The 26,587-nt window shown below is 45.1% G+C and overlaps 2 protein-coding genes across 3 annotated transcripts; one reads left to right on the top strand and one right to left on the bottom strand.

Moving 5' to 3' along the window:
* Positions 1-1,575: 1,575 nt before the first annotated feature.
* On the bottom strand, positions 1,576-10,806 carry VPS18 (VPS18 core subunit of CORVET and HOPS complexes). 2 transcript variants are annotated; one of them, XM_066321210.1, is made up of 5 exons: positions 10,675-10,806; positions 7,743-7,884; positions 7,468-7,559; positions 4,881-6,751; positions 1,576-4,165 (listed from the first exon to the last, which is right to left on the bottom strand). In XM_066321210.1, exons 1-5 carry the CDS (start codon positions 10,763-10,765, stop codon positions 3,437-3,439), a joined length of 2,925 nt encoding a protein of 974 aa, XP_066177307.1. In that variant the 5' UTR covers positions 10,766-10,806; the 3' UTR covers positions 1,576-3,436. The 2 variants fall into 2 exon arrangements, with proteins under 2 accessions (XP_066177307.1, XP_066177308.1); XM_066321211.1 differs by lacking the exon at positions 10,675-10,806 and having other exon boundaries at positions 4,881-6,500; positions 7,743-7,880.
* A 9,598-nt stretch (positions 10,807-20,404) lies between these two features.
* Positions 20,405-25,773, top strand: RHOV (ras homolog family member V). The gene is made up of 3 exons (XM_066321209.1): positions 20,405-20,761; positions 24,092-24,150; positions 24,471-25,773. Exons 1-3 carry the CDS (start codon positions 20,566-20,568, stop codon positions 24,909-24,911), a joined length of 696 nt encoding a protein of 231 aa, XP_066177306.1. The 5' UTR covers positions 20,405-20,565; the 3' UTR covers positions 24,912-25,773.
* Positions 25,774-26,587: the final 814 nt, after the last annotated feature.

Below are 26,587 nucleotides of genomic sequence, written 5' to 3'. Positions count from 1 at the left end.
AGGGCACTGGGATCCTGCTTCAGTTCTTCACTCTTGTGCCACTCTTCCTCTGCTACAGAACACTTTCAGCTGTCTGCAGCAAACCCCAGTATTTAAATGGACAGCAATGACATCTAGTGGCTTGTTAAGAATTTGCCTTTCTAAATTCCCAGCCTGAGCATTCATTTTTAGAAAGGAAACAGAATCCACCGCTTTCAGTATTTCACTTAGCTGCTGCCAACTACAGGAAGTGCACCTGAAATTCTCTACAAACTCTTTCAAAACACACACTCACCACTGTCTCCCACAGCTCATTTCCCCCCATCCCTTGCTCAAAGCCTAGGAGAGGTCATGTAGTAGACACAAGTTTGTTTTCGGCCTTGCCTGCACAACTGAATTTCTACAGTGTAGATGTAGCTACAGATACTTGCTCTGAGTACACAGGGCTGGGGCTCCCACGCACCCTTTTGGTGATGCTGGTGTTCAGCTGCATTAGGCTAAGTGGCAGGAGTTACTCACACAGACAAGGACAAGACCCAAGGCCACATCATTTTTAACAGCTGGTACAGTTCATTCATAGCCTAAAATACACACAAATGCCTGCAAGTTCTAAAATGTAACTGTGCTTAAATTACAAGGAGAAAAGATAACAACGCTATTCGGAATGCAAGGAGGAAGAGATCTTGCAGATTAGATTTATAGGAGAACAGTAGTTCTCCTAGTTCAGTAGATTTATAGGAGAAGCAGTTCACTTCCCTCCACCATCACAAACCCACCCATCCCCTAAGATAAAATAAACCCTTACCTTTTTCACTGAGTGACATTGCAAAAGTCAAGAAGCACAGCTAAGTGGCTACTGAAACTTTTGAAGCATGTGACAATGTAAAGAAAGTTCAAAAGATACCTTTATGTACCTTTTTGTATTACTGGCACTAGTAATTTAATTACTGCTGCAGTCTTTGCCAGCACTAACACTCTCTATAAACTTGACAACAAATCACTTAAATGATTTTTCAGTTAAGAATGGTGAGAAAGAATGAGCTGTATGGTACATGAATCTGGTGCATATGCCTACAGCACTCAGAGAATATTGCATACTAGTCATTAAAAAAATACCTAGTTCTAGATATCCTAACTGAGACCTATTAATACCCATGACATGGAATCAGAGGTGCCTTTCCCCACCACGCCATTTCAGGCAAAGACTACAGGGCTTTTATTTACTTTCTATGACTCACTTCCCACAGTTTCTTCCAGTATTATGGACAAGCAGATCACACTGAAATGGTCTATTTAGTGATGCGACTTCTATAGCACAAACAGGAAAAGAATGGAGGACTAGAGTCATTCTAATATACCAGGAAAGCATCCTGTAAAAGTCCAAAAGAGATGGAACAAGTATTAAGAACATCTCAAAATAATCTGAAATTATCCCTGCATCAGAATGAGTTGATACTTATCTGCTAAAGGGCAGAAAAACAGCCACTTACCTTTGACCAGAAACTGGTTTGGGTGGGAGGCTACTGTTGGTTTGTAACGACATGTACAACCTTAAGTATCACACTGCTTATAGGAAAAGATGATGATTCACAGGAGTGGCCAGTTATAACAGGTTTAATGGTAAATTTCAAAAGACATCACATTTAGTTTTCATCACAAATTCTTCTGCCAGACCCACCAACTTATTCAAAGCAAAAGGCTGTGCAGAGCCGAAGAAAACTATAGCATGTGGGTTTTCTAAACTACCACTTAAGGGAACCATTGAAACAGTGCTTTCTGACAAGCCAACAAACATACACCACCAGCTGGTAAATGAGACTGCCTATCCCATGGATCCATCAAAGAAAAGAGGATCTTGAAACCTCAGGTCTTCCTACTTTCATATCTGTTTTTTATTAGTTGTGTCATTTTACACAGATAAAATTCATTCATTCATTCCAGGCTGATGCTCCCAACAAAAGCACAGATGTTCTTCTGAAGTTCTGAACACAGAATTCTTAGGTCAGATCCTTGAGGGAACCAATACATATCCTCCTACAATAACATGAAGACCCATTCCTACAACCCTACAAACAGGGTAAGTGGTTAGGAGATTGAGAGAGGTATTCAAGACAAGCACACATATTCATGTGAAAGAACTGAGGTGGTCTTTCAGAAGACAGTATTTTCTATTGCCTTAATTACAAGAATTGTAATTTGTCTTTTAGAACATCCAATTCTTTTGTCAATTACTACCTTTGTGATTCAATACCAAACAACAAAACTTAATTAAGATTTTATTTTCTTAAAACAAACCAAGGAACCCTTGCTAAACTGCTAACAATTTTTTTTTCTTCTCTCACTCACAATGTAGTGATTGCTACCTTCTGGGAAAAATTTTCCAGTTTGGCGCAATAGATACAAACATTGACTTGCAGCCATCTCCAAAAAGTGGAAGGCAAAAGACTTTTTAGGCACAAGGTACTAGCTTCAAAGGGCAAAGCAAATTTCACACCAACAGAACTTTTCTGGAGACTACCCTTGAGCAAACCTCTGACTAGATCTTGAGTCTAATGCTCAGCAAGTGCAAGCTTGAAGAGAACCACAAGAAGACATACAAACAGACTGTGCTCCTGCTCGCACAGTATCAGCTGAAACCTTACCACTGCATCTATCAGTTTTGGTTTGGGGTGAAGACAAAACCAAGACCCACTATGCAAAGGCAGCAATAGTAGAAATAGGATGAAGGAGGAATGAAAGGGTGAACAGGCATTTGGAGAAACAGTACCTACAGAAAACCCAAATGTGTGTGGTCTTGTGCATAAAGCTTGTGAGAAAGAGAATTATACATCTTGAATTGCAGGCAAATTACTTTAGTGTATTACGAGACACTCCTGCTTGAAAATTACACACATTCTTGTTTCACATTGTGTAGAAACATGTATTTGTGTAGCATGATGTTTACAAAATATAAATATGTAAGAGCTTCTGTCCTTTCATGTTCTTTCTATGTATGTGGTTGTAGACTCTCAACAAAAAGGAAACACAGGGCAATTCTAGCTTTGAAAGTGATGAATAAAGACTACACTGCTTAGTGGCCTTCACTACCTTTCTCCTTCAGCTTGTCTTCACCAAAACAAGTACCACACAACAGGTCAGACAAATCACAGGCTGTTCCCAATTCCTTCTGTAAAACAAGGCACTCCATTTAGCTTCACACTGAGAACCTCGCAAGAACTGCAAGCAGAAACATCTGCTAAATATATTCCAGTAGGTTAGCTCTAAATATTGTTAAAGTTCTTAGACAGCCATAGCCATATCTCCCCATTTCTCAAGACCAGTTCTCCCTAACCTTGGTAAAAAGACCACACTACCCTTAGTTTAGAGTTGCACAGAAGTCACTGTGTTCCTGCTCCTGGAGGTTATATTCCTACCATAGAAGCTTCACCATTTGTTTGACAGTTGAAGATTTGGCAAACTACAGCCAGCTTTGCATCTCCTCTTCATACTTTTGGGGATCAATAAAAGGCTTGTCAATGGACCGGATCATCAGCTCACCACAGTACACACATTCAGCTGCCACAATATCATCAATGTCGGCTTTGATCTGTTCCCGGCTCTGCTGCCCCTTCCCTAAGCTAATGGTGTCTGCATCCTTGGGACGATGGTGGCTCTTGGATGGCTGACTGGTAGCTGCCAGCTTCTTCTGAAGATCTTCAAGTTTTGCCTGCTTATAGGCAGGAAGGTTTGGGAAAACTGCTTGGAGGAGACAGTCATAGTGAAACATGTGACCGCACAGGAAAAGGTAAAAAGGGCGGTTTAGAAGTGGAAAGTCACAAGCAGCACATTTCTCCTGAGGCTCCACAGAGCCATACTTATTTCTCATTTCCTGGATGTCCTCTCGAATCCTCTTGGCACTCTGTGTGGCTTCCTCCATCTCCCTTTTCAGTTCCTCAATGTGCTTGTTGTAATCCTCCAGGGAGTTACAGATTGCCTCCTTGAAGTGGTCAATAGTGACAAAGTCTGGAAAGAATGGCAGCACATCTTCAATCTTCAGCAGAGCACAGCTGGAGAGGCAGGCCATTGCCTTCTTGACATCCTTCTCTTCCTGAACAACATGGCGAGCGATCTTCAACCACAGCTTCTTCCGGAGTTCCTCATCATCTTCAGGAAGATCTGCACAGGACTTGGCAAGGTCAACATCCACCTAGAAGTTGGACAGACAAGGAAACAGAGTTAAGCTTCCCTCTTTGTTTATCCACCATTCAACTTAAAAGCCTGCTGTTCATTTTAAGAGGCATTTAGAAAACTTCTATTGCTATCTCACTGCCCAGGATTGCACTACTGGCCTGCTCCTTGTTTCCATGTCAAACACCTTCCTTTTCACCAGTACTCCTCACTGGATATTAGCTTGCTACCCAACAGAGAACAAAGGCCAGCACAGAAAGGGCAAATTCACGTTACACTATCTTTGCTGAACACACATTTCAGCAAAGGCATAACAATTCCAACAGGAAAAAAATCCAGCATCTCCCTGAAGGTCAGGCTAAGCTGACAAAGGCTTCTGTGATAATTACCAAAGCTAGGAATAGGAAGTAATTAGAATCCTTATCAACAGCTATATAAATCTTGCATAAATGCAAATATGTTAAAGGTATTTTATGTCAGAGACTGTGTTGAGGCAGACAGTACTCCTCCTTGAACTTTCCATACCCCCACCCTCAGTTAATGGCTTTTAAGTCAGCTGCCTACTTGAAACAGTTGTGAAAGCACAGAAAATGTTAATAGTCTTTCTTCCAAGCCTAAGTTGCACAGCTTTGATACCAGTGAGTCTGTCCAGTTCCTCCCAATGCTCTGCTGTTCAATGCAACTTGAACAAGCTAGATTCCTGTGTATCACAACATGCACAGACACACACACACCTGTAAGGCAAGATCCACAGCCTCTTCATATAATTCCATCACTTTGTAAACGTGGACACATGCACGGTGGTGCCCGTGCTCCGCACACAGGCGCAGTGCATACTTCAGGTCGTAGTGGATCCTGTTTGGGTTGGTTCCTGCTTGCTCCAGGTACGATAGCAGTGAGTCTGGCCGACACAAAGCATAGAGAGACAACAGGTAGTTGTGAATGGCTTGCTGGGTTTCCTCCAACTGGTAGACACAAAACTCCATATATCTAATGGCTTCGTTGATCTGCTGGGTGCTGGCACTCTGGCTGTAGTTAACAAGGGCTGGAATGAGGTTCCTGGCATCCAGTCTAGAGCCCATAGAAATCCAAGCATCAACTACCTTCTTGGGAATATGTTGGATGAGAACCGGAGAGAACTTGTAGAAGAGTTTCTCATCTCTGTGCCTGGACAGCACATTTAGAGCCTCATCGTACTCATCATGCTGGCAGTGGTGAGCTACCACACGCTCGTAATCCTGCATGATGACTGCAAAGTAGACCATGTGCTCTGTGTCGCCATGGCTTGCCAACAGCTCATAAATAGATGCCCGGTTATTAAAAAGACAGTCTTTGTTTTTAGGGCTGCTCAGGAAAGTGCGGAACTTTTCCCGTGTATCCAAATAGAGACTTCGCTGTGAGGGATCTCCTTGCAATATACCCAGCCAGTTCAGGTACAGCTCTGTCAACCACGTGGTCAGCAGAGTGGTCTGTGTCTTCTCCGAAGGCTTAAGGTTACTTAGCTTCTTAATCAGAAACTCCATCAGGGCCTCTTCCTGCTTGGCTTCAATGAACTTCAGAGCAATTTCCTCGAAGTAGTTCTGGGTCAGTGCATAACATTTGGCACTGTCCAGATACCTCTTGTTTTGGAAGCAGTGCTCTGCCTCCTTGGCCAACACAATGTCAAGACACTCTGGACGGTCCTTACAATACTCTTTTGCTAAATCAAATTTGTTCATATTCATATACATCTTCCACACATCTCTAGATTCCCGCTGGACATGGTAGCGAAAAACTACTTTCTCAGTGTGGATCCATATCTGCTGGACTGTGGGATCTTTAATCATGCGTGTCAGCGAGCCAAACTTCTCCAGGAACAGATCCTGAAAAACAACCTGTCCATTCAGAGTGCAGACAGCCTTCACCCGGTCAGACAGAAGCAATAGGAAGTGGAACTGGGTAAGTACAATGGATATTGGTTTGTTCACAGTTATGTCAATATCAGGAGGATAAACCCAGACCCGTTCATCACTGAGAATTGAATCAGGACGACTATAATCCAATGTACCATATAAAACACCATTTCCCATCATCCAGGCAAAGGAGCGTGGGTTGGAACGCAGTTTTGGAGTGTAAAAGGCTATTTCACTGAAACCCAAGTTGGCTGGAAACTCACGAAAGCTGGGCAGATGGTCAGCATGCACTGCAAATATGGAGCTGAAGCCCTGCTGCTCTGTCCCTTCAGGCACTTTGCCAACAAACTGAAAGAGTCTCTTCCTAGTGGTGGCTATAATAAAAAATTTCCCTTCTATCCCTCGTTCAATTTCCAAGCAGCAGACTGGGGCAGGTCCAGATTCCTCCTCCAGAGTGTAGACCTGTCGGAAGTACTGGTCAGGGTTAGTGCTAAAGAGGCTTCCTTCGCTGACAGAAATTTCAGCCTCATAGATCTGCCCCTGGGATGTCCCCACCAGGATAGGCCCTGTGTTGGTTTCTGAACCAAGAAATTTGTTCCAGCCCACACTTTCAATCAAGTGTCCTTTCCAGCGGGAGAGTGCTCGCACTTTCTGAACACTTCTGTTCAGGTAAAGACATTCGCTGGTGTTCAGAGCAATCAGGAGATGAGAGCCTGCCAAAGGAGAGGGGTATGGGAGGGAGAAGGAGAAAACAAATCAGGACTGTGCCTAAGCAAGCCAAATTCCTGAAGCTTCTAATCCTAACATTTCGTAAGTTCCAATATCAACATACTTAATCCAAGACTTTCCCAGGCATTTATGGGAATGTGGGGGATTTCCATGCTGGATCAGAACAGTAGTCCATATGTTGCAACATTAAATAACTGGTACCAGATGCTTTACCAAGAAGGTATTCTGTTTCAATAAATGTTCTAAGGATAAACACTTCCCAGAGCTCCCTCCTATCCCTGGCAGTTGGTGAGAGATACGAACATCTCTTCCCAAACTTCTGTTTAGTTGTTTAAAAATCAGTCTAGGCTACAGTGGACTGCAGATGTTTTATGGCCCATTTTAAATATTCTTAGAAACCATACAGCAGAGCATGACTGCAAACATTTCCTTTGATTGGTTTTAGCAGCCTTGCTCAGAATTTAGCAGCCTAATTGCATGTGTTCATTTCAGAGTTCGAAAACACAACAGAGGCACAACAAACCCATGCTTTACTAATAGCAAAAGGGCAAACCAGCAGGCAGGAGCCTGGGGAAACAGAGTCCGGCTCATGGAAGATTGATCTGTTCGCCTTATGTACAAAACAAGAAAGAGAACTCCTTCACCAGCACTTGTTCTGCTCTGTCCACTGTCTGTAAACACCCATGACCCACTGCCTTACCTGTGTGGTCCAAAAACATCTTGTAGACTTTGGCTTCATCTTTACGTCCCAGCTCTACCTGATTAGGTTCATCTGGCTTCCCAAGATCAATCCTGCAAACAGAAACCATGAAAGCATGCTGCCAACAAAAGTTCACATATAAGTAACTCCTCACTTGTTTTCCGTATTGAGCTCATGGCTTTTTATCCAGTTTGCAAATTTAAGTTCTCTAACATCTCAAGGAAAAAGAAGGCGGCAGGGGAAAAACAATTACTTCAGGATTCTGGCAGCATTACCTGAGCAGAGTGTCTTTCCCAAGGCTCATACAGAGCTGGTTAGAGGAGACGACTAAGCTGTTAATTTTCTCTGGAGGAGCAAAATCAATCCTCTGCTTGTTAAATATTGGTGTTTCCTTCTCCAGTCGTGCATTGACATATCCTGAAGAAAGAACATGAACACTTAGAAACTAAACAAGACAAAACCCTACAAACAACAACCCAAAACTCATAAAAATCCACCCTAAAAGACTAAAAGGATTGTGGGTGCTGCTCCAAGTTTTACTAAGAAGGAAGTGTGCATCATGGACCAGGAACACAGAGAAAAAAACCCTCTAATTCCAGGCCTAGTGGTGTTGAAAAAGACAATGTAGTAGTGGAAAGTTGCCTGCTACTAGTAGTCTAATCCTTTAATTGTCTATTCCACCAATGCTTTCTCCTTGCCTGTGTCTCACCTCTAGACTAGATGCAGGATCCTTAAAATGCACTTTTTGCAGAAGAAAGATGCACATACAGGAAGAGACAAAGCAACCACAACCTGAATAGGCAGCCTTTTGCTCAGCATGCGATTTTTTCTTACACATTGATCCAAATGTTAAACACTACTCATTTATACAAGCGTGCATTCTTTTATTTTCAGTTAAGTGGAAATTATGTTCTTTTCAGATTAGGGAGCTGCAATGCCACAGTTTAAATTTACTGGTATGAACTGCAGCTCAAAAATGTCCAAAAAGCTCTCAAAGTGCAGATTCACATCATATCACAACTAACCAGTACAAACATACATACATACCAATATATATATATAAGGGAAGGATTACTCTGAAAAACGTTCATGTTATGAGATCAAGTGACATTCATCTAATCTCAAATTTTTTTCAGACTGTCACCTGGCAAAGCAAGGCTGACTCAGCAAGGAAACTTAAATGCAGGAAGGGAACAAATAGCATCTATACAGAGGTAAGGGTTTAGAGTTAAGGCTAAGCTGTTTAATGGTTTAATTCAGTCATAGTTAAAGCCAAAGTATTGGATTTCAGCATTCTGGACTCTTTAGACCTGTATCCATTATGTTTATAACACCCATAGGATCATCAGCAATCACATCAAGATTTTAGCTGTTGTCCCTAATAGGAGAAGGATGAGCTTCCTCTGCCTCATCTTGTCCTCAGTGTCCCTCTTCTATATCAGCAAGATTCTACTGCAGCATTTCCCACCCTGATTTCTGGGCAAAGCTACATATTTCCTCAGACCTTTTAATCTGTCCAAAGATCTAAGATCACCAGTATGGTCAAGTCTAGTGGCCCAAAGTAGGCTTTTCAAAGTTGGAGCTACAGTACTTGAAGTTCATAATGCAACAGGACTTTAAGTTGGATACAGAGCCACTGCTTGCTGATCTACAACTTTGAGAACCAGTATCTGCAGTTTAACAAGCACAGGGAACAACTCCCTGAAACTGGAGAATGAGTTCCAACATCTTCCAAAATTGCAAACCTAACCTTAAGGACTCCTTTAAGGAAGTTAACTATTGTATCTTTTTACAAAATAAATTTACTTACACTTCAGATTGCTCACAACTTTTACCAACCTAAATTTTATTAAAAATCGCCTCTGTGGCCTGATTTAAGAATAACTGAAATCCTGATTAGGCTGTGCCTTTGCAATTAAGCAGTTTCCCAAACTTCCTCTGCCAATATCAACTGTCAGCAAGCAGGCAGATTTCTCAACTCTAAGACAGCCATGACTGAGGACAATGTCACAGCAATCAAGAAGAAAAGCTAAGTCCTTGAAAATTTATTTTCAGTGACACAACTTGTCCCAACACTATTCTGCACAACACCTATTCAGGCCACTTACTCGTTAACATTACACAGTGAAAATCCATCTATGTTAAAACAAAAAAGAGGAACATACCTACTTCAGTAGCTAGACTCAGAGTAACTCTATCAGTGTATTTATACTCCATTATATACACAGCATGACAGAATTTATCAACTCTTAACATATATATGAACCTCACAACCTGATTTCCCCAAAGCTTATCAGCGGGCAACACTATACAAGGAAAAAAAAACTTGGAAGAATGTGTCTATGTATTTCCAAACCTGTAACTCAAAAACACCAGCTCTGCAGAGCAGCTGGTACTACCATGACAATACCAGTTGGAACAGAATTCTCTCATAACCTACATTTCCCTGCCACACTCAAAAAATATTGAGAGGCAACATCTGGTAGAAAATGGTTATTGAACCTAATAAAGTTTGAATTTATAATAATGGAATAAATTTCTCTGACATGAAAGAAAAAACGGAGTGGTCATTACACCATTACTTTACACTGATGGAACACCTCCCTGAGCAGCACAGTATACCAAAGCCTCACGTCCCTCGACAGAAAAGTGCAGTAGTGTTACAGACTTCTTTGTTGGTCATCTTACATTCGTGCAAAGGAGCCACTCTAAAGAAACGAAGTCTTTGGTAAACTGTGCCTGGGTTAGGACAAGAACTCGGTGCAGGAACAGCTGTGCACACATCCATGACACGGTAAAGCATGGCTTCCTCAGAGAGGAACAGAAAAAAGAAGCAAAGTGACGAGCTGTTCCCAACCCGCTACCACAGCTCTGAGCTGCACAGAGCTGAGGTGTGGCTGATTTTAACTTGTGACCACACTGGCACAAGCGCCTTTGCTCCGCGCAGCACCTCAGGCCAGAGCCTCCCACACATAAACAACGTCGCAGTTTCGCTGGGCTGACCCCCATCAGCACTCTGCCGAGCCAGGAATCAAGTGCTCCCTGTCTCTAAACACTTCCCACAGCAAGCCGTGGAAAAAACCAGCCGCGGCCGTGTCACACACACGGTGACACACCTCTTCCAGGCGGCACAGCACCCGGCGCCGCGGCCTCGCCTCCCCCTCTCCGCGGGAACGCCGCACACGGGAGGCCCCGGCGCACACGTACCGGAGTGCGGGATGCCCACGCTGGCGCGGCTCTGCTGCACGGACACGGAGCGGTGCAGGGAGTCCTCGTACTCGTCCAGGATGGACGCCATGGCCCGGCGCGGCCCGAGCGCGGCGCGCTCAGCTGACCCGCCTCACGTGCGCATGCGCGGGCGGGGCGGTGGCAGCGCCGCGCCCTCCCGGCAATGGCGCCGCAGCCGGGGCGGCCCGGGAGTGTGCTGCTCCGGGCTCCTGCGCTCGCCGCTCCCGCCTCTGCCGCTCCGGGTTCCTGCGCCCGCCGCTCCCCGCTGTGCCCGCTCCGGGTTCCTGTGCCCGCTCCGGGTTCCTGCGCCCGCCGCTCCCGGCTCTGCCCGCTGCTCCTCTCTGTGCCCGCCGCTCCCCGCTGTGCCCGCTCCGGGTTCCTGTGCCCGCCGCTCCCGCCTCTGCCCGCTGCTCCTCTCTGTGCCCGCCGCTCCCCTCTGTGCCCGCTCCGGGTTCCTGCGCCCGCCGCTCCCCTCTGTGCCCGCTCCGGGTTCCTGCGCCCGCCGCTCCCGCCTCTGCCCGCTGCTCCTCTCTGTGCCCGCCGCTCCCGCCTCTGCCCGCTCCGGGTTCCTGCGCCCGCCGCTCCCGCCTCTGCCCGCTGCTCCTCTCTGTGCCCGCTGCTCCCGGCTCTGCCCGCTGCTCCTCTCTGTGCCCGCCGCTCCCCGCTGTGCCCGCTCCGGGTTCCTGCGCCCGCCGCTCCCGCCTCTGCCCGCTGCTCCCGGCTGTGCCCGCTCCGGGTTCCTGTGCCCGCTCCGGGTTCCTGCGCCCGCCGCTCCCGGCTCTGCCCGCTGCTCCTCTCTGTGCCCGCCGCTCCCCGCTGTGCCCGCTCCGGGTTCCTGTGCCCGCCGCTCCCCCGGAGGCGGCCGGCCTGTGTCCCTGCTGCCAGGCCTCGGGGTCCGCGCGGTGGCCGCCGCTTCGGCTCGCTGCTCTGGATACCGAAAGGCTTGTTTTGAAATAAGAAAGGATCCACTCGAATAAACAGCATTTTTTGTATGCCAGTAATAACCCGAAGCTCTTGTAGGTGGGTTGTACGCTCTGGTTTTGTTGCCGAATATAACGAGATAGAGCCATGCCAAACATCAAAACTTGGATTTGCCACCAAAGAGGGCTAAAAAGAGGTAGGGTACCATCCCACACGACCACTAGAGACCCCTTCCCTAATACATGAGCATGTGTATTAAGACCTACACAATTAATTAGCATACGTATAAGCATTATTAGCATACTTGGAAATAGGTGTAAACTTCTTGGAATATAAATACATATTCATATAATGAACTGTATATAAGTAATTGACACTGTCCTGTTGTGTGCAGCTACATGCGCTAGAAATCACCTCATTAATGCAGCAGTGTGCCTTACTAGAATCAGTCCTGATTGCCACTGCAATTCTACTGACTGCAACTAGGAATTGTCTGGTTTAAAACACTCGATTAAAACTCCTGTGTTGCAGCTCTTGTGTAGCATTGGGTGGCAACATCTTGGCTTTATCACTAGAACGATCATTGAGGCACAGCATAAGGGAATCCAGCACAAGGCTGTCCTTGAACTATACTAGACTTGCTCTGCAAGTTTATCCCAGGTTTCTGTGTTGGACCCAACTTCTGTGTCATTAAACAGTATTTATAACCTGGAGTTTTCTTTTGTTCCAGTGTGCCAACAATTGTTATTTACAATTTTACCCTCTAGCTTAAACTAGCAGAATTTATAACAACAGCATTAACAAAAAGACTAGTCTCTTACACAACCCTTTGGGTTTCATCCTATACAAAATGAATAGAGATGTACATGTGTACACTGTATGTGTGCTAGACACTGTATACTGTAAGTATACTATGTACCACATAGTAGATAAAATCTTTGCTTTCTGAAAGCAATGGAGAAATGTCTCTCAGGGTACAGGACAGCTTGCAACACGGGGGGATCCATTACAAGACACAAGAAGTCTTTCCAAACTTAGTTTGTACATCAGGTGGCAGTGAGGCACCACAAGCAGCAGTTGCATGTGGTTGGCTTCTCACAAACAATGTTACACCTCTTTTTTCTCTGCTCTTTGACTGGACACCACACCCTCATAAACTAGGGCTGTGATCTGCATCACTCAGCCTCAGGCCTTCTCCCCAGTGCTGAGCCAGACAGGCAGGTCCCACGCTAGCTGGGTTCCTGGAGGCTCCCATGGCACGCCTCCACAGGGTCACCTCTGCCTGCTTTGCTAAAAACAGAACATGGCTTTTGCTGACTTAGACTGCCTGCAAGCACCAGTCCCAGCCTCTGCTGTTTACTCTCTTCGTGTGGCAGCTCTAAGCCAAAATAGCAAAACCACATTCTTTTGCTGTCTAATCATCCTGATCTTCATAAGCAGCAACTGTTCTCTTTCAGCATCTCGAAAGGTACAAACAAATTACATTAGGTTTAGGGTAATGAGGTAGGAAGGGACTTCTTGGACTATCAGATCCATTCTCCCACTCTTGTAGATACCACATCATATAGTCCTTACTCTATTCCTGTCAAGCTCTGTCTGATAGTGTGGGTATTTTTACCCCTGACTGCCCTAGCTCATACCTGTTCCAAACACTCCCATGATTTCAAGCTCTGATTCCCAGTCTAGCATAAGCTGTGGCTAGTCTGAATCCTTTTGTTCCTGTTCAAACACTGTCCTTTAGTGTACAGGACATTTTAGAGCTTTCATTTCCTCTGCAAAAATCATCATCAATCACAGCCTTCATTTGGATGTACCAAATCCAGGATTTATCAAACCAGCAAGTTCTTGGCTTCTCTTAAAAAGAGGAGATGATTACTCCCTTGGAGCATCCTACAATCCTCTACATTGGTTGCAGCCTCAGCTCATGTTTATATCACAGAGGTGAGCATGGTTTGACCCCTGATTTGAGATGAGGTTTCCCTCTGTTGTCTTCAACAATGTTCCTTCTACTTTTTCTCTTTTTAGTCATATTTTAGCAGTTGAACACTGAAGGGTTATTTGGTAAGAAGGAAATAAATCATCTTGAAATATATCTGGATATTAGACCAAATTGACTTTGGGCACAAATTTCTCTGTATGCAGCTCTGTGGGCTGTTTCCACTCAAAGCTTAGATCAGGCCATGTCTTTTAAGAGATTTTTTTTTGTTGTTGTTTTTTGGGGGGTTTTGTTTGTTTGTTTTGATTGTTTTGTTTAGTTTTGTTTTATTTTGGTTTTTTTTTGGGGGGGGGGGGTTTGTGGTGGTTGTTGTGGGGGGGTTTTTTTTTGTGTTTTTTTTTTTTTTTTTTGTCAGGTCTAGAAATGGAAGGGATTTCATTCTGGCAGACATTATTACCTGTTAGGGCTCATGAGAAACTTATGTCTGATTTTAATGTGGTTAAATTGGAAGCCAAATTTTCACCTTGTTTGGAAATAAAACATCAGCCTAAAGCTAACCAAGCCCACAAGCTTGCTCCATCCATCTGCAGTATCATCTGCTGTGATTATTTAATTTACAAACGTGTGCAATAATTATATCCCAGTGCTACATTCACAGATTTGGTATTCTGAAGAAAAAGGGAAGAACAAGAGTTGCAGACAAAAGATTTATCAGCTTTTTGATTCCCCTGGAATGTGTGGAGAATCAGATGATTACACTTTGTGTGTAGCAGTGATGGAAGTCTATAAGAGGGACTTGTGTGAGAGAGTTTAGGAGATTTTGGTGATATGTTTGGATTGGAAACCTAAATCCTTGTCTTGCTTTGGTATGGCTGTGGTCATGGTTGCAGCAATTTGCAGTAATTTTGACTTAAATAGTTAACATTTCCTCTGTGTGTGAACACAGCTATCAATATCTAGGTGTTGCATGGCATGTTATTCTCTTCAGATGCCTAGAGGAACAGGTAAGTCTAGATAACGACATTGACAAACACACAATGTGTCCAAGGTCCCGACTCCCAGCAGATTAACCCTGTCTAAATCTGGGCTTCCTCAATGCTGTGTGTCATTCCTGGCTGCCCTGTCCAGCCCCGCTTGGTGCACATCAGTGTGTATATGATTGCAGAGTGAGAGAGTTCATTGCCCTGCAGCAGATATCTCTGTGATCCACGATCTGAGCATGAATGCTGATGCAGAGGAGAGGAAGATGTGGCTGTGGAAAGAAGGGCACAATCTAGTGACACAATTAAAGTTTGAATTAAACCCTGGACTTCCTCACAGATTTCCACTACAGACGGTACTGATCATCATTCCGCCTCACTGTATATAGAATATTCCTTCACAGTGATCACCATAAAAAGTACCCTATATTCTTAAAAGCCATAGGCAAATAGGTGTAACTTCCTAAATGCAGCAGCCTCCATAAGGTACCAACAAAGGTGTAATATACTTCCAGGCTATGAGACACCCCTGTTCCTGGTTTCAGGAGAGTTCTGCAGACACCTGTGTCCCCCACTCAATCAAGAGACCTTGTCGTGAGAGAAGGGGCAGCGTTTCTGAGTGAACTTTTGAATGCTGTGTACAAATTTAATGCAGTAAACAGAATTACAGTGGCTGTGTACCCTGGGTATCACAGTTACCCATGAGAACCTGAACTGGAACCTACACGGGGAGCCATACAACAATTATAATTTACCCTGGGAGAGATCAAAGCTCAAAATCTTGCCAGAGCCCACCTCCTAACCATTAACCAACCTCCCAAGCTCTTCAAACCCGTTGTCAGAAGCAGACTCCTGCAGACCAGTAAGCGCTGGGCGGAACAGTATCATGCCCCAGCAGCAATTGCAGACCTGCAGACCGCGGTTCCCCCGACACTTGGTTTTCCCACAAGTGAAATACCAATGATTGCTGATGCTACATGTGCATTTCAGAGCAGGCTGCCCTTTGTAAACCCACCGAGTGCCCCATGGAAACCCGAGAGCGTAACCCATCTGTCCTAGAATGAGCCAAAAGCCGGACAGGAACATGCTTTTACAGTGAGAAAACCCTTTTCCCATCACCGGCACCCTGTGGCTAATCCCTCAGTTTTGATTCTCAAGGAAGATCCATAAATGATAAGCCTGAGAACTGAAACTGATAACTTGGCAGAGACAATGATCTTACAGCATTTTATGGTTTTCCAATCCCTCTTCAACCCAGCCCTTCACTGTTTAGTGTTAATTGCCTGCCTTTCTTTGTTTCACAGGGGGAATATGTAGTTTATCACCTTTCTCTTGCTAATTCCCTCGCCCATTCCTGTTAATGTTAGCGCCTCTTTTTTGTGTAAAGTGTCCGATTGAGTGACGTAATTAAATTAAGCTTAAACCATTGTCTTCCCACCTGTCTTTAGTCAGAAATTTGCTGTTTCTCTTTCAGATTAAAAAAAAAAAAAAAAAAAAAAATCTTTGAATGCCTTAAGTTTTGCCTGTTCTTTCACATTCATCATCAGTTGATGTATTAAAAGATGTACTTTCTCCAGCAGATGGCAATACATTTCAAGATTACTCATAGCATGTCTGAGAACTAGGACTGGTTCCTAAGCAAGTCAGGTAGGAGATGAAGTTGAGTTTGACAAAGGGATTTAGTACAATACAGTGATTGCCTTCCTTTAGAACGTTTAAGAAAATGTTTTTGAAGCTGGTGGCATTGTTATTTCATTTAAACTTATTATTCTTTAATCTGAAAATGTAGGACAATATTGTTGTGGCTCTTTGCCTCCACATTCAACAAGAGCGGCAGTGAACAGATGATCCAGAACGTCTCTGTGCATCTCCCAGGAACTGTTTTTATTTCGAAAGAATAATGAACTAGTTCAGAGGCAAGAATAGTGGGAGCTGTATTCTAACATTGTTTCTCCCTCTTTCTTTTTTTTTTTTCTGCCTCCTTTTCTCCCAGAGGCATTTCGAAAGCACACATCTCCAGTTCAGGCCAGAAGTATCCATTAGCTGGTGTAGAATTGTAAAGCATTTTTATTGCTGTAGACTCAAAAACTATGGAGTTCCTATCAATCAAAAATCTCTTTATAGGAAAGCAAGTACTAGAATATTTTTTCCTTGGATTTCTCCTGTCATAACTTTTCTGTGAATGGTTACAGGTTGATGTTTCACTGACTTTTCGTTGTGTCTCTTTCTGCCTCTGCGAAGTCGATAGAAAATGATACCAAGAAGCGATTGACATCACTTCCTGAAGGTTACAGTAACTACACAAGGCACACCACAAGGGAAAACCAGACTCGGGCTCTTGTCTTCATCCTTTTGTATGTCACTCCTTTTAAATGGTAATTATAGTTACGCTTGATTTTTTCCCAGGGAGGATGCACACTCAGGTGCATGACAAACGCTGGATGACTCAGAACTGGTTGTGTCATTGCTTGCAATTACGAATTCGACCAGCTGGGCAGCGGCTCTACCTCCATTTCTCCAGAGTGTCTCTTGACATCACGGGATCCAGTTTGCTCTGGCACCTGCACTTCAGTCCTCACTGTGCCTCCATTTCTCACTGTTCAGAGTTTCTTTGTGCAGCACTGTGAACAGACTCAGAAACGTGATCCCAGGGCACCATGTGCAAAGGAACCATATTGGCATATGCAGCCCACTTGTACAAATCCAGGTAGTGTTGAAGGATGTGTTTGCTCACTACCATGTTAAGAGGGGATGATATTTTTTTTTCCTTTCCCTTGGTGAGAAGGGAGCCATGCTATTTTTAAATCTCCCACCTGCCATAGCATAAAATGCTTTTTCTGAGGCAACATGAGTAGTTTGCTAGGCTTTGCAAAAATGACAATGGCTCCCACTCTGACTTTCAGACAAGACTGGGAAGCAGAATATCAGCCAAGGAGGCAGAATACAATGTTGTGAGAAGAACAGAATACGAGGTTGTTGGAAGGCAAGCATTGCTCAGGAGCTATTGAAAGTCAAGACCACTCTGCAAAAAAAAAAGCCCAGTGTTACCATTTCCCAGTATTACAACACTGCACTTCAGAAGGGAAATTATGTGGAATAGTTTGAGCTATTTTGTAGTTTTATCCCCACGAGGGACAAGCCCATGTGTCCTCCTCATCCAAATTGTATGATGTACTGTCCATAGGTGGACTTCTCCTGCCACAGCAGCAGTGAGATTAATTATTATAATTAATAGAAATCAGCAAAATAGGGAGTGTCTTCCTCTAAATAACAGGGTTTTTTAATAACAGCACTTGGTAGAGATAAAGTTTGTATAAAGTTTGTTTGGTGGTGACAATCACACACTGCCTAAATATAGAAATCTATTTCCACTGTATATCACTTTAATGGAGCAGCTTTTCTGTGCAGCCCAGATACTGCAGCCCAGCTGAATAATGGCTAAACACTAACAGTACCTGAAATCTGTATTTGATCTGCCTGGAAAGAGTTTGATCTTCTGCACTTAATTCTTGGTGGATAGGAGTTCACATCATGAGAAATACCATCATAATTTGTACTAATTATAATTCCTGGGAGTGAGGCCAAATACAGCCTTCAGAGTGCGTATTTCCCACTCAGGTACAGCTGATTTTGGCAGAGGAGCATGTCAGGCAAGCAGCAATGGGGCTCTCCTAATGTACCTGCTACCTACGTAGACAGAGCCAGTCCCCAGAGCTGTTGGTTCAGCAGCTCAGGGAATGGAGACAGACTTCCACTAAAAAAAAAAAAAAAAAAAAAAAAAAAAAATTCTAGCAAACTCAAAATATCTGACTGCTCTCTGCATTGTGAAACTAAACCTGCATTCTCTGTTAGCTGTCAGGACCTAGGCAAGACCTGAGAAAAATCTGTGGGAGCTGTCCCTGTTTGTTTGCTTAATGACTTAGTTTAAATATAGATTAAAAATCACTTAAGCTCATTGACAAGTTAAGTGGGTGTCAACCAACGATTGTCAGAAACTGCAAAGAAAAAGGAGCATAGTCCCAGAAGGAAGAGATTTTAGAAAAGGAATCAGAAAAGGGCTGGATCCTTGGAGTGGGGCACCAGTGTATCATCTTAAGGGAGATCCATTCCTCAGTAAACAGCAAATGGGGAGCTTGAATTGTCAACTCTTCATCTCTTGACTGCTGCTAACAGTGAACGATTTGGTGAATAACCCTCATTAACATTCATTTCTTCTGATTAAATGGAAATGTCATAGTTCACAGAAAGTAAGCCAGTGTCTGAAATGCACTGGGAAAGCTTTGTAAGATCCTCGCTGGCTGTGCTGCCTGTCCCAGCTGCAGTGTAGCGTGTCCTTGCTGGTCCCATTGGAGGCACAGCCACACCTCACACACTGCAGTGTTGCCTGCCCCAGCACATTCTGCCTTTTCTGGACCAGTTCAGATGTCACCTGGCTCTGAACTAGCACTGAAGAGCATGGCACTGGAAAAAGCCAGTCTAATGCAAGCCAGTCCCTTGAGATAGCAGCCACTTGCTGCAGCAAGACTATCTGGCACATGTTTTAGCAGCAGCTTAATTTCTAATACCATCCCAATTTTTTTTTTTTTTTTTTTATTTTGTAGCTGTAGAAGTTTAAGGCTGTGCTATGTGTAAAAATACATAAGGGGTTGATTAAAGCAAACTGCTAGAGAAAACTGCAGAGGAAAAGCCTTCTTGCAGTTCCCAGGAAGCTTGTTGGCTGCCTCCAGCGACTGGACATGCTTTGTCCACTGAACCTGAAGGGTTGCAGTGCTTATGACTTTCTGTCAACCACAGGGAAAAGCACTCTAGACTGTGCCTGACTTAAAGATTTCTTCTCAAGTTCAGCATTAGTGTAGGTGAAACACCTTTGTATCTTCTCAGCATGGATGCAAACTACAGCAATACAAACTCATAAACTGCTAATCAGCAGCTGCTTGCAGGACAAACCTGCCTAGAGCAAACAGGTCTGCCTTGCTGAGAGGACCATGAAGGACATCATGGAAACTAAATGAATGTTGTTCCTTTTGTTCCTGACAGCCTGAGTTTAGCCCCTCCGTTAGGAGGCAGCTCCACATTCAAAGCTAATGTTGCAATATTGGGTATTGTAGGAATTAATACTTTCCCTCCAGTGTTTCCAATCACTTGGAGGTGCTACACTGGTGTGTAATGATGGCTGAGATCGTTTAGCTGTATCTCTCCTTTTAAGTGATATGTTCCCACTCCTCTGTTCGTTTAGTCATGCTTCTTTAGAAGTGAGCTCCTGAGGGCAGGGATGGAGCCATCCTCTTAGCTGCTAAGGGCACAGTGTGGTGTGTCAGCTACCAGAGGCGAATATGAAAAACAGGCAGCAGACTGGGAACTCCTGCACTTGTCCACACAGCTGGGAAAATATGCTTTGTGGCTTTTGCCAGCTGGTAGCAACAGCTCGGCTGGACCAGGAACCTAGTAATGGCAATTACGTAGTTAACCGATGTGATGACTTTTGGCCATTTGTTTTGAATTGTCCTTCACAACATTGTCCAGCACTTTTGGTTTTGTTTCTGCCCTGATTTCATGGTAGAAATCACAGGTGCCCCAAATGGGACAGTGGAGCTGCTTCTTTCGAAAAGGAAGCGGGGTCGTCTTGGATGGAGCGCGGCTTTCCCATGTGTGCCCGGCTCAGCGCCCGGCGTGGCACCTGCGAGATTCCGAGGGCGGGCGGCGCTCGGGGCCCCGCGGGGGACGGGGTGAGCCGACGGGACCCTCGGCCGCGGGACGGCGGCGGGAGGAGGCGGCCGGGCCGGGCAGGGCTGGGCTGTGCCAGGCCACCTCCCGGAGAGGCGGGACAGGGCGGGACTAGGGAAATAAGGGCTGGTTTTGTGCGCAGGGTGGCAGGTGTAGTGATGAGGAGCGAAGCTCGGCGGGCTGGAGAGGGTAGTCCCGCACGGCAGCCCCGACAGCAGCCCGCTCTCAGGAGCATGGCAGCGGCCCCGCAGAGCCGCTGCCCACGCTGAGACCGGTCGAGTCCGCTGTGCCACCGTCAGTGCCATTGCCATGCCTCCCCAGGAGCTCCTGGATTACGCGCCCGCCCTACGGAGATACAGCCTGCCCCGGGGCAGCGGCCCGGAGCTGGGAATCAAGTGCGTGCTGGTGGGCGATGGCGCCGTGGGCAAGACCAGCCTGGTGGTCAGCTACACCACCAACGGGTACCCCGACGAGTACCAGCCCACCGCCCTCGACACCTTCTCCGGTAGGTGCCCGCCCGGGCTGCGCGGGCCGTGGGGCGGCCGGGAGGTTCCGGACAGGAGCAGATAAACCTCGGGACGCGGCGTCGGGAGGAGCGGGATCCCGGGGCGGATGGAGGCGAGCGCTCCCGCAGCCACGGGCTGCCCCGTGCGGCGCTGCGCACCGAGGGCTCTGCGGGCACACAGCCCCAGGGGATTTCTGGGACTCGGACCGAGTCCCTCCGACGTTTTGGGAGGTTTAGCAGGTGGAGGTCCTCCGTTCTGCAACTTATGTCGCGTTGATTTGCAAGTTCGATGAACTGGTCACCTTCCTGGTTTTGTGATGTTGTTATGACTAAATAGAACGGGGCTTAAGTATTTTTATTGTTTGTAGTGGTTTTAGCTTCAGAAATAGCCTACAGTGTAACGTTATGATTTTAGCTTCAACTGATACTCAGGAAAACCATCCTTTCCCCTCCATGTCTGGTGAAGTTAGCATTGAACAGATGTTGTCAAAAAGTTGACAAGCTTTTTAACTCTGGCTAGAATTGCAAGCTGATGAGCTCTCATTAGTTTCCACTTTTGTAAATGCTATCTTTGTTCTTGTTCTACAGTCCTCTTCCTTTGGGCTCCAATTTCTAATATAAACCCCGGGAGAATACAAAGCCCTTTGAAAGATTTCTTATCTTCCTTTGATATGAAGAAACACAGCACTACTTGACAATGTAGATTGGTAGATTAGAGATGTGCTCAAGTCAGACCAGGAATGAGGCATCTAATGTGTCATAGTCTTAGGGGTGCTTAGAGGGAGTGTTTTGTTTGTCTGAATGTCCCCCACTCAGTTGCTCACTCTGAGCTGTTGATTTACCTTGACCTTCTCCAAGCTATTCCACTGCCACTTCAAGGAACTGAACTGGGACCATGCTGCTGTTCACGGTCCAGAAGCCCTTTGTGGGCAGACGTACGGAATTACAAGTTCTCCGAGGGAAAGGTTACTTCTCTCTCTGCTCTCTTTAGTCACATATGTATGGATTCGACTAAGAGAGGCTTAAAAGCACTGTGGTTATTAGACTGCACATTTTTGGAAGGGCAAATCCATAATAAAATGGTCTAGAAAGGTGAAGGCAAGATGAGTGCAGAGACTCCTTGATTAACAGCAGGTAACTTGAAGATAGCTGCACAGGGGTTTAGTCCCAGTCTGGATGTCCCAGTACTAAGTCTGACTTCAGAGGTTCATAGGATTTGTAACTGATAGAAATCAAAAACATTAAAAATGTGTCTTGTGAAGTTCGCTTTCTGCTTATTGGGAGGAAATGGGAAAACAGACAATTTCCCATCCCACCCCTACTCTTACCCTGGATAAGCCTGAAGAAAGTCCCTTCCTGGAGTCACATATTATTCTTCAGGATCCAGCTCAGAAATTTCAACCCAATTCCTTCCACTTTGGGGGAATACCTGCCATTGACATTGCCGGCAGATCTGAGCAGTTTAAATTCTAACCTTAATCCTGGTCATTGGGCTGTGATGCCAATAACAAGATAGGAGAAGGTGTTGCATTATCAGGGGAACTTCTCTGGGACAGTGACCCAGCCACATACATCTGTCTGGCTGCTACCTCCTGCTGGGTGTCGCTGCCAGGAAGAGCAGCCTTGAGTGAAATGTGTACCCGGTGACCTTTCTCCACCAGGCTATCCTGTTCTGCCACCCCCTTCGCTATTGTACTGTGATCCATCCTCATCCTGAGGGTGTGGACCTTTGTGAGGGCGGTATTGGGAGAGCTGTTGCAGAGTTGCTATCGTAGCTCAAGCTAGCAGCAGATGGGATGAAACTTTGTGCAAATGCTGGAGCAGTAGGTAATAGATGTGGTGAGTTTCTTCTGAAGATGGCAAGACATTTCAGAGATGCTAATTCCTTTTCTCGGTGCACTTGTGAGACAGAGAAAACCAGATACTAGAAAGTCAAATGCCTGCTGCCTTGAAGATCAACTCAGGATCTAGCAGGTTCTTTGATCAGGAACAGGTTTCTCTTCCTCCTCTGGGGTAAAGATATGGTAACAACCCAACTGTTTCCCAGTCACATGGAAGCAATGACTTTCAGCAACGCCGCGAGGAGTGGCACTGTGGTGGACACACCCACCCCTTCATTTTTCTTCCAGTCTTGGTCTCCCATCAAACTTCAGTTCATCTCTTTGTCTCTGTGTCCCTTTTTTTTTCCCAGACTGCTTTCAGGGAGGAGTGCTCTCCTCCAAAAGCTTGTGTTACAACTCTCTTGTTTCTGTCACTTCTCTCTTGACTAATTACTTCAAGAACTACAAAAAATTATCCTGCTTCTGGTTGGGAGATTTTTTGTTTGTTTGTTTATGGGTGTGTGGAGGCTTTTTGGTTTTTGGTTTGGTTTTGATTTTTTTTTTAAACAAAAAAGGTAATAAAGTCTTATCCCTGCACAGAGCAGTGGAGTTTTGCTAGTTCATATCAAGTGCTAGCCATTGTCACCTTAGCCATGGTGTCTGCCTCTATTCACCCAAGCACAGCCCCATCCATCTTGTCGGGACTTTCAAGTGATTTCCAGCTCCACAACCCCTTTTTCTCTCTCTTCAGATCCTAGCCAATCTCTGTGGTGTCTATGCACTTAAACATCTAACAGTTTCATTCCTGATTGCCATCAGAGGTCCTGCCAGCCCTCAGTCTGAGTCAGCTGATACCACATGAAGGCTTACTGTGATTAGGGAGTGAAACGGGAGCAAACCTTACATGTAACTCAGCAGTTTTTCAGTGTGTGGATAGTCTCTGAAAGGGATTTCACACATCAATGTTTCCTTAGTAGTTTCTTTGTTACAAAGGTGGGGTTTTCCTCAGCTAGGACACTCATATAACATTTTTTTTAAGGCCAAATTTCTGGTTGGGATGGGAAAAATCTCCAATAGCTTGTTTGATGGAGATGATTTGAATTTGCTTGGTCAAGAAGATAGGAGCAAGCTCTTAGGTTCTCTGGTTTTATCCTTATCTTTTTTCTTGGGTTGTGGAAGAAGAACAAGTGGTTCTCAGGGAACTGTTTGGCTGCGAGATCTTCTTGTATAGAGGAGTAGTTGTCCAGAAATGTGGAGCTATTCTTCTGAAATTCTGGAGAAGAACACAAAACACCTGAGAGCTAACAAAATTGGGTCTGCTGCAGTTTTCTTCATGTTTCCAGTGCAAGCTTTAACAGTCTTAGTGAGCTTTGGGAGGAGATGTGAGCAACTCGAGTGAGTCTGTTCAGCAGAGTATGAACCAGAGTGCTCAGGAAAAGCCTGGATGAGTGTATGTGTGTACATGCTGGCCAGCTACTTTAGACTCATCCTCATTCTCCTTCTGCCACAGTGCAGGTTCTCGTGGATGGAGCCCCAGTCCGGATTCAGCTGTGGGACACTGCTGGACAGGTAAGCTCTATCAAAGCAGCTGTCAGCTCTGTGGGACAGGGATTGTTTTCAGGCTTTGAGGAAGGCAGTGTTTAACTGGGAAGAAAGGAAATGCACTGGTCCAGCACCAGCCATTTGCTGGTATGGCAGTCACAGACAGGTGAATGACAGACACCCTCACCTCTGAAACTTATGTCTGATGTGTAGCATAGCCACAAAGTCAGTACAGTGCCCTGCCTCTGATTCTATCCTAGTTAACTTGTAGAAAAGCTACTGCAGCATCATGCTGTTAGAAGAGCAGTCCAGTGAAGATTGTTTTTTTCCCCCTCCCTTTTCTACAGGAGGACTTTGACTGTTTGCGCTCTCTTTGTTATCCTGACACCGACGTCTTCCTTGTCTGCTTCAGTGTGGTAAACCCGAGCTCCTTCCAAAACATTACAGAGAAATGGATCCCTGAGATACGAACTCACAACCCCCGGGCGCCAGTGCTGCTTGTGGGGACACAGGCAGACCTGCGGGACGATGTCAATGTCCTCATCAGCCTGGATCGCTACCACGTGAAGCCTGTGCCCCGGCCTCAGGCAGAAGGTCTAGCTGACAAAATCCGGGCTGAAGCCTACCTAGAATGCTCAGCACTGACCCAGAAGAACCTTAAAGAAGTTTTTGACATGGCCATTGTCAGCGGTGTTGAGCACAAGGCCCGTCAGGAAAAGAAGATGACTGCCAAAGGCATCAAGACTCTCTCCAAGTGCCGCTGGAAGAAGTTCTTCTGCTTTGTCTGAAGCTGCTTTGAGGGAGGGGAAAAGAAACACCCAATGCCAGTATTGGCTCTGCACTTTCTTGGAGTGACTGCTCCTATGGCCCCAGCAAGGAGGGTATGATAAGCTGCTGGGCTTGGAAACCTGTCTCTTGCTGGGTACAGTATCAGATGCCTAGGAGACATGAACTAGATTTTGATTGTGCTGAGATGTGGAATGGTCCAGGCAGCTATAATACCTGCTGGACATGTCTGTAGTGTCCCAGACTAACGTGAGCCTTTAGTACATCAAGACTCCGTACCCCAGAACAGGCAGGTTCCTTACATTGTTCAAAACTACCAGTTTTCTGGTTGAAGCTCACACACTTTCAGAGTTCTGATTCAGCATAATAAACATGAGGGACTTGTGAAATCAGCCCGTGTTTTGGCTGATTTACAGGCATGGCAGAGAGTAGGGCAGGGAAGTTACATGCAACTGCAATGTGGTCAGGCATGGGGTGTAGAGTTTGTAACATGAGACTTGGGTTCCCCCTCTGATTCCATTTGCCAAAATAGGTAGAATTCACTTGGCTGTGAAAAAGCAGCTCTCTTTCTTAAAGGCCTTGTACTAGGAGTACTCTACAGAAGGTATTTCCTAAATAAAGGCCATTAGCAAGCTGAAGAGAAAATGGTCTGGGAGCTACTTTGAGCAAAACCTTTTCTGAGAGGACTCTCCAGTCCATTGGGTGCCAGTGTTATAGTCCTACCCTAAGAGATAGTTGTGGACTTGGGCACCAACTTGGAAAGGCCTTTTGTGTATGTGGTGTTTTGAAAGAAGGAAGAGGTAAGGAACAGTAAGGAGTGGCTCTATCTAGCAGAGAATAAAACTGTATCAGCTAAGGGTTTATAACACTACCAAGGTGTCAAACGTAGATGGAGAGAGAAGGAAGAATGCAAGTAGAAAGGAGAAAGATAGATAGAATTAAGAAAAGTAGATGGAAGAGGGAAGAAGAATTAATGTCCTTAAATGAAAGTTGTGATTCTATTTAGTTGAGATACTAATATGCAGGGACACTTTTAGGGACCTGAAAATTTTTCTAGTGATATGAATTTCAAAGTAATATTGTTCATACATTCAGTTCTGAATCAAAAGGAGTGGGCTGTACTGAGAGAGTTCCACTTCATTAGTAAAATCCTCCATTTCAGTTCTACACAGAATAGAATTTACCTTGTACTGTTCTTTCTGAGGCTGCAGAACAGGAACATAGGACTCAGGGCTTCTTTCTGTTATTCTTACCTTTTTAAAAAGTCTCTGCTTGATCTGCTAAAATCAAAAGCAAAGGAAATCCATGAAGTTTATGCTGGAGAAAATAATTCCTTATGTTTCACTCCCTTCCTCTCTCACCTGTTTCTCTGGGGATTAATATCCCTGACAGTCTATTCACATTTTATTATATTTCATTACAGAACTTGCATCAATTTCTAAATCTTCTTTTGCAGAGACATTTCATTTTGGTTTATGTAGCAGAGAGCATGACAGGTCTGTCAAGCAGTGCTTTCAATACTCAGGGGGTTCTCTGCATCTGGCCACGGCCCATCACTTTGGAGACACTCTGGAGTAATGTGACAGAAAGAGAAATAGCTGTGGATGGTTTGCCCTAGACCAAAAGCAAGATTAGGTGAGCTAGTGAGCCTGTAGCAAGGCAAATGTGAGTAATGCAG

This window comes from Sylvia atricapilla, chromosome 6 (genome assembly GCF_009819655.1).
Source record: "Sylvia atricapilla isolate bSylAtr1 chromosome 6, bSylAtr1.pri, whole genome shotgun sequence".
In the NCBI taxonomy this organism is placed as follows: Eukaryota; Metazoa; Chordata; class Aves; order Passeriformes; family Sylviidae; genus Sylvia; species Sylvia atricapilla.
Note: the sequence above shows the minus strand (reverse complement) of the source record. Positions and strands in the feature narration are given on the sequence as shown.

What these genes read in the sequence shown, in the direction of transcription:
- VPS18 (XM_066321210.1), bottom strand. Translation starts at nt 10,765, where the DNA reads ATGGCGTCCATCCTGGACGAGTACGAGGACTCCCTGCACCGCTCCGTG. An exon ending in GGGAAAGACACTCTGCTCAG is followed by an intron (nt 7,560 to 7,742) that starts GTAATGCTGCCA and finishes TTCTGTTTGCAG; the next exon opens with GATTGATCTTGGGAAGCCAG. An exon ending in GATGTTTTTGGACCACACAG is followed by an intron (nt 6,752 to 7,467) that starts GTAAGGCAGTGG and finishes CTCCTTTGGCAG; the next exon opens with GCTCTCATCTCCTGATTGCT.
- RHOV (XM_066321209.1), top strand. Translation starts at nt 20,566, where the DNA reads ATGCCTCCCCAGGAGCTCCTGGATTACGCGCCCGCCCTACGGAGATAC. An exon ending in CGCCCTCGACACCTTCTCCG is followed by an intron (nt 20,762 to 24,091) that starts GTAGGTGCCCGC and finishes CTTCTGCCACAG; the next exon opens with TGCAGGTTCTCGTGGATGGA. An exon ending in TGTGGGACACTGCTGGACAG is followed by an intron (nt 24,151 to 24,470) that starts GTAAGCTCTATC and finishes CCTTTTCTACAG; the next exon opens with GAGGACTTTGACTGTTTGCG.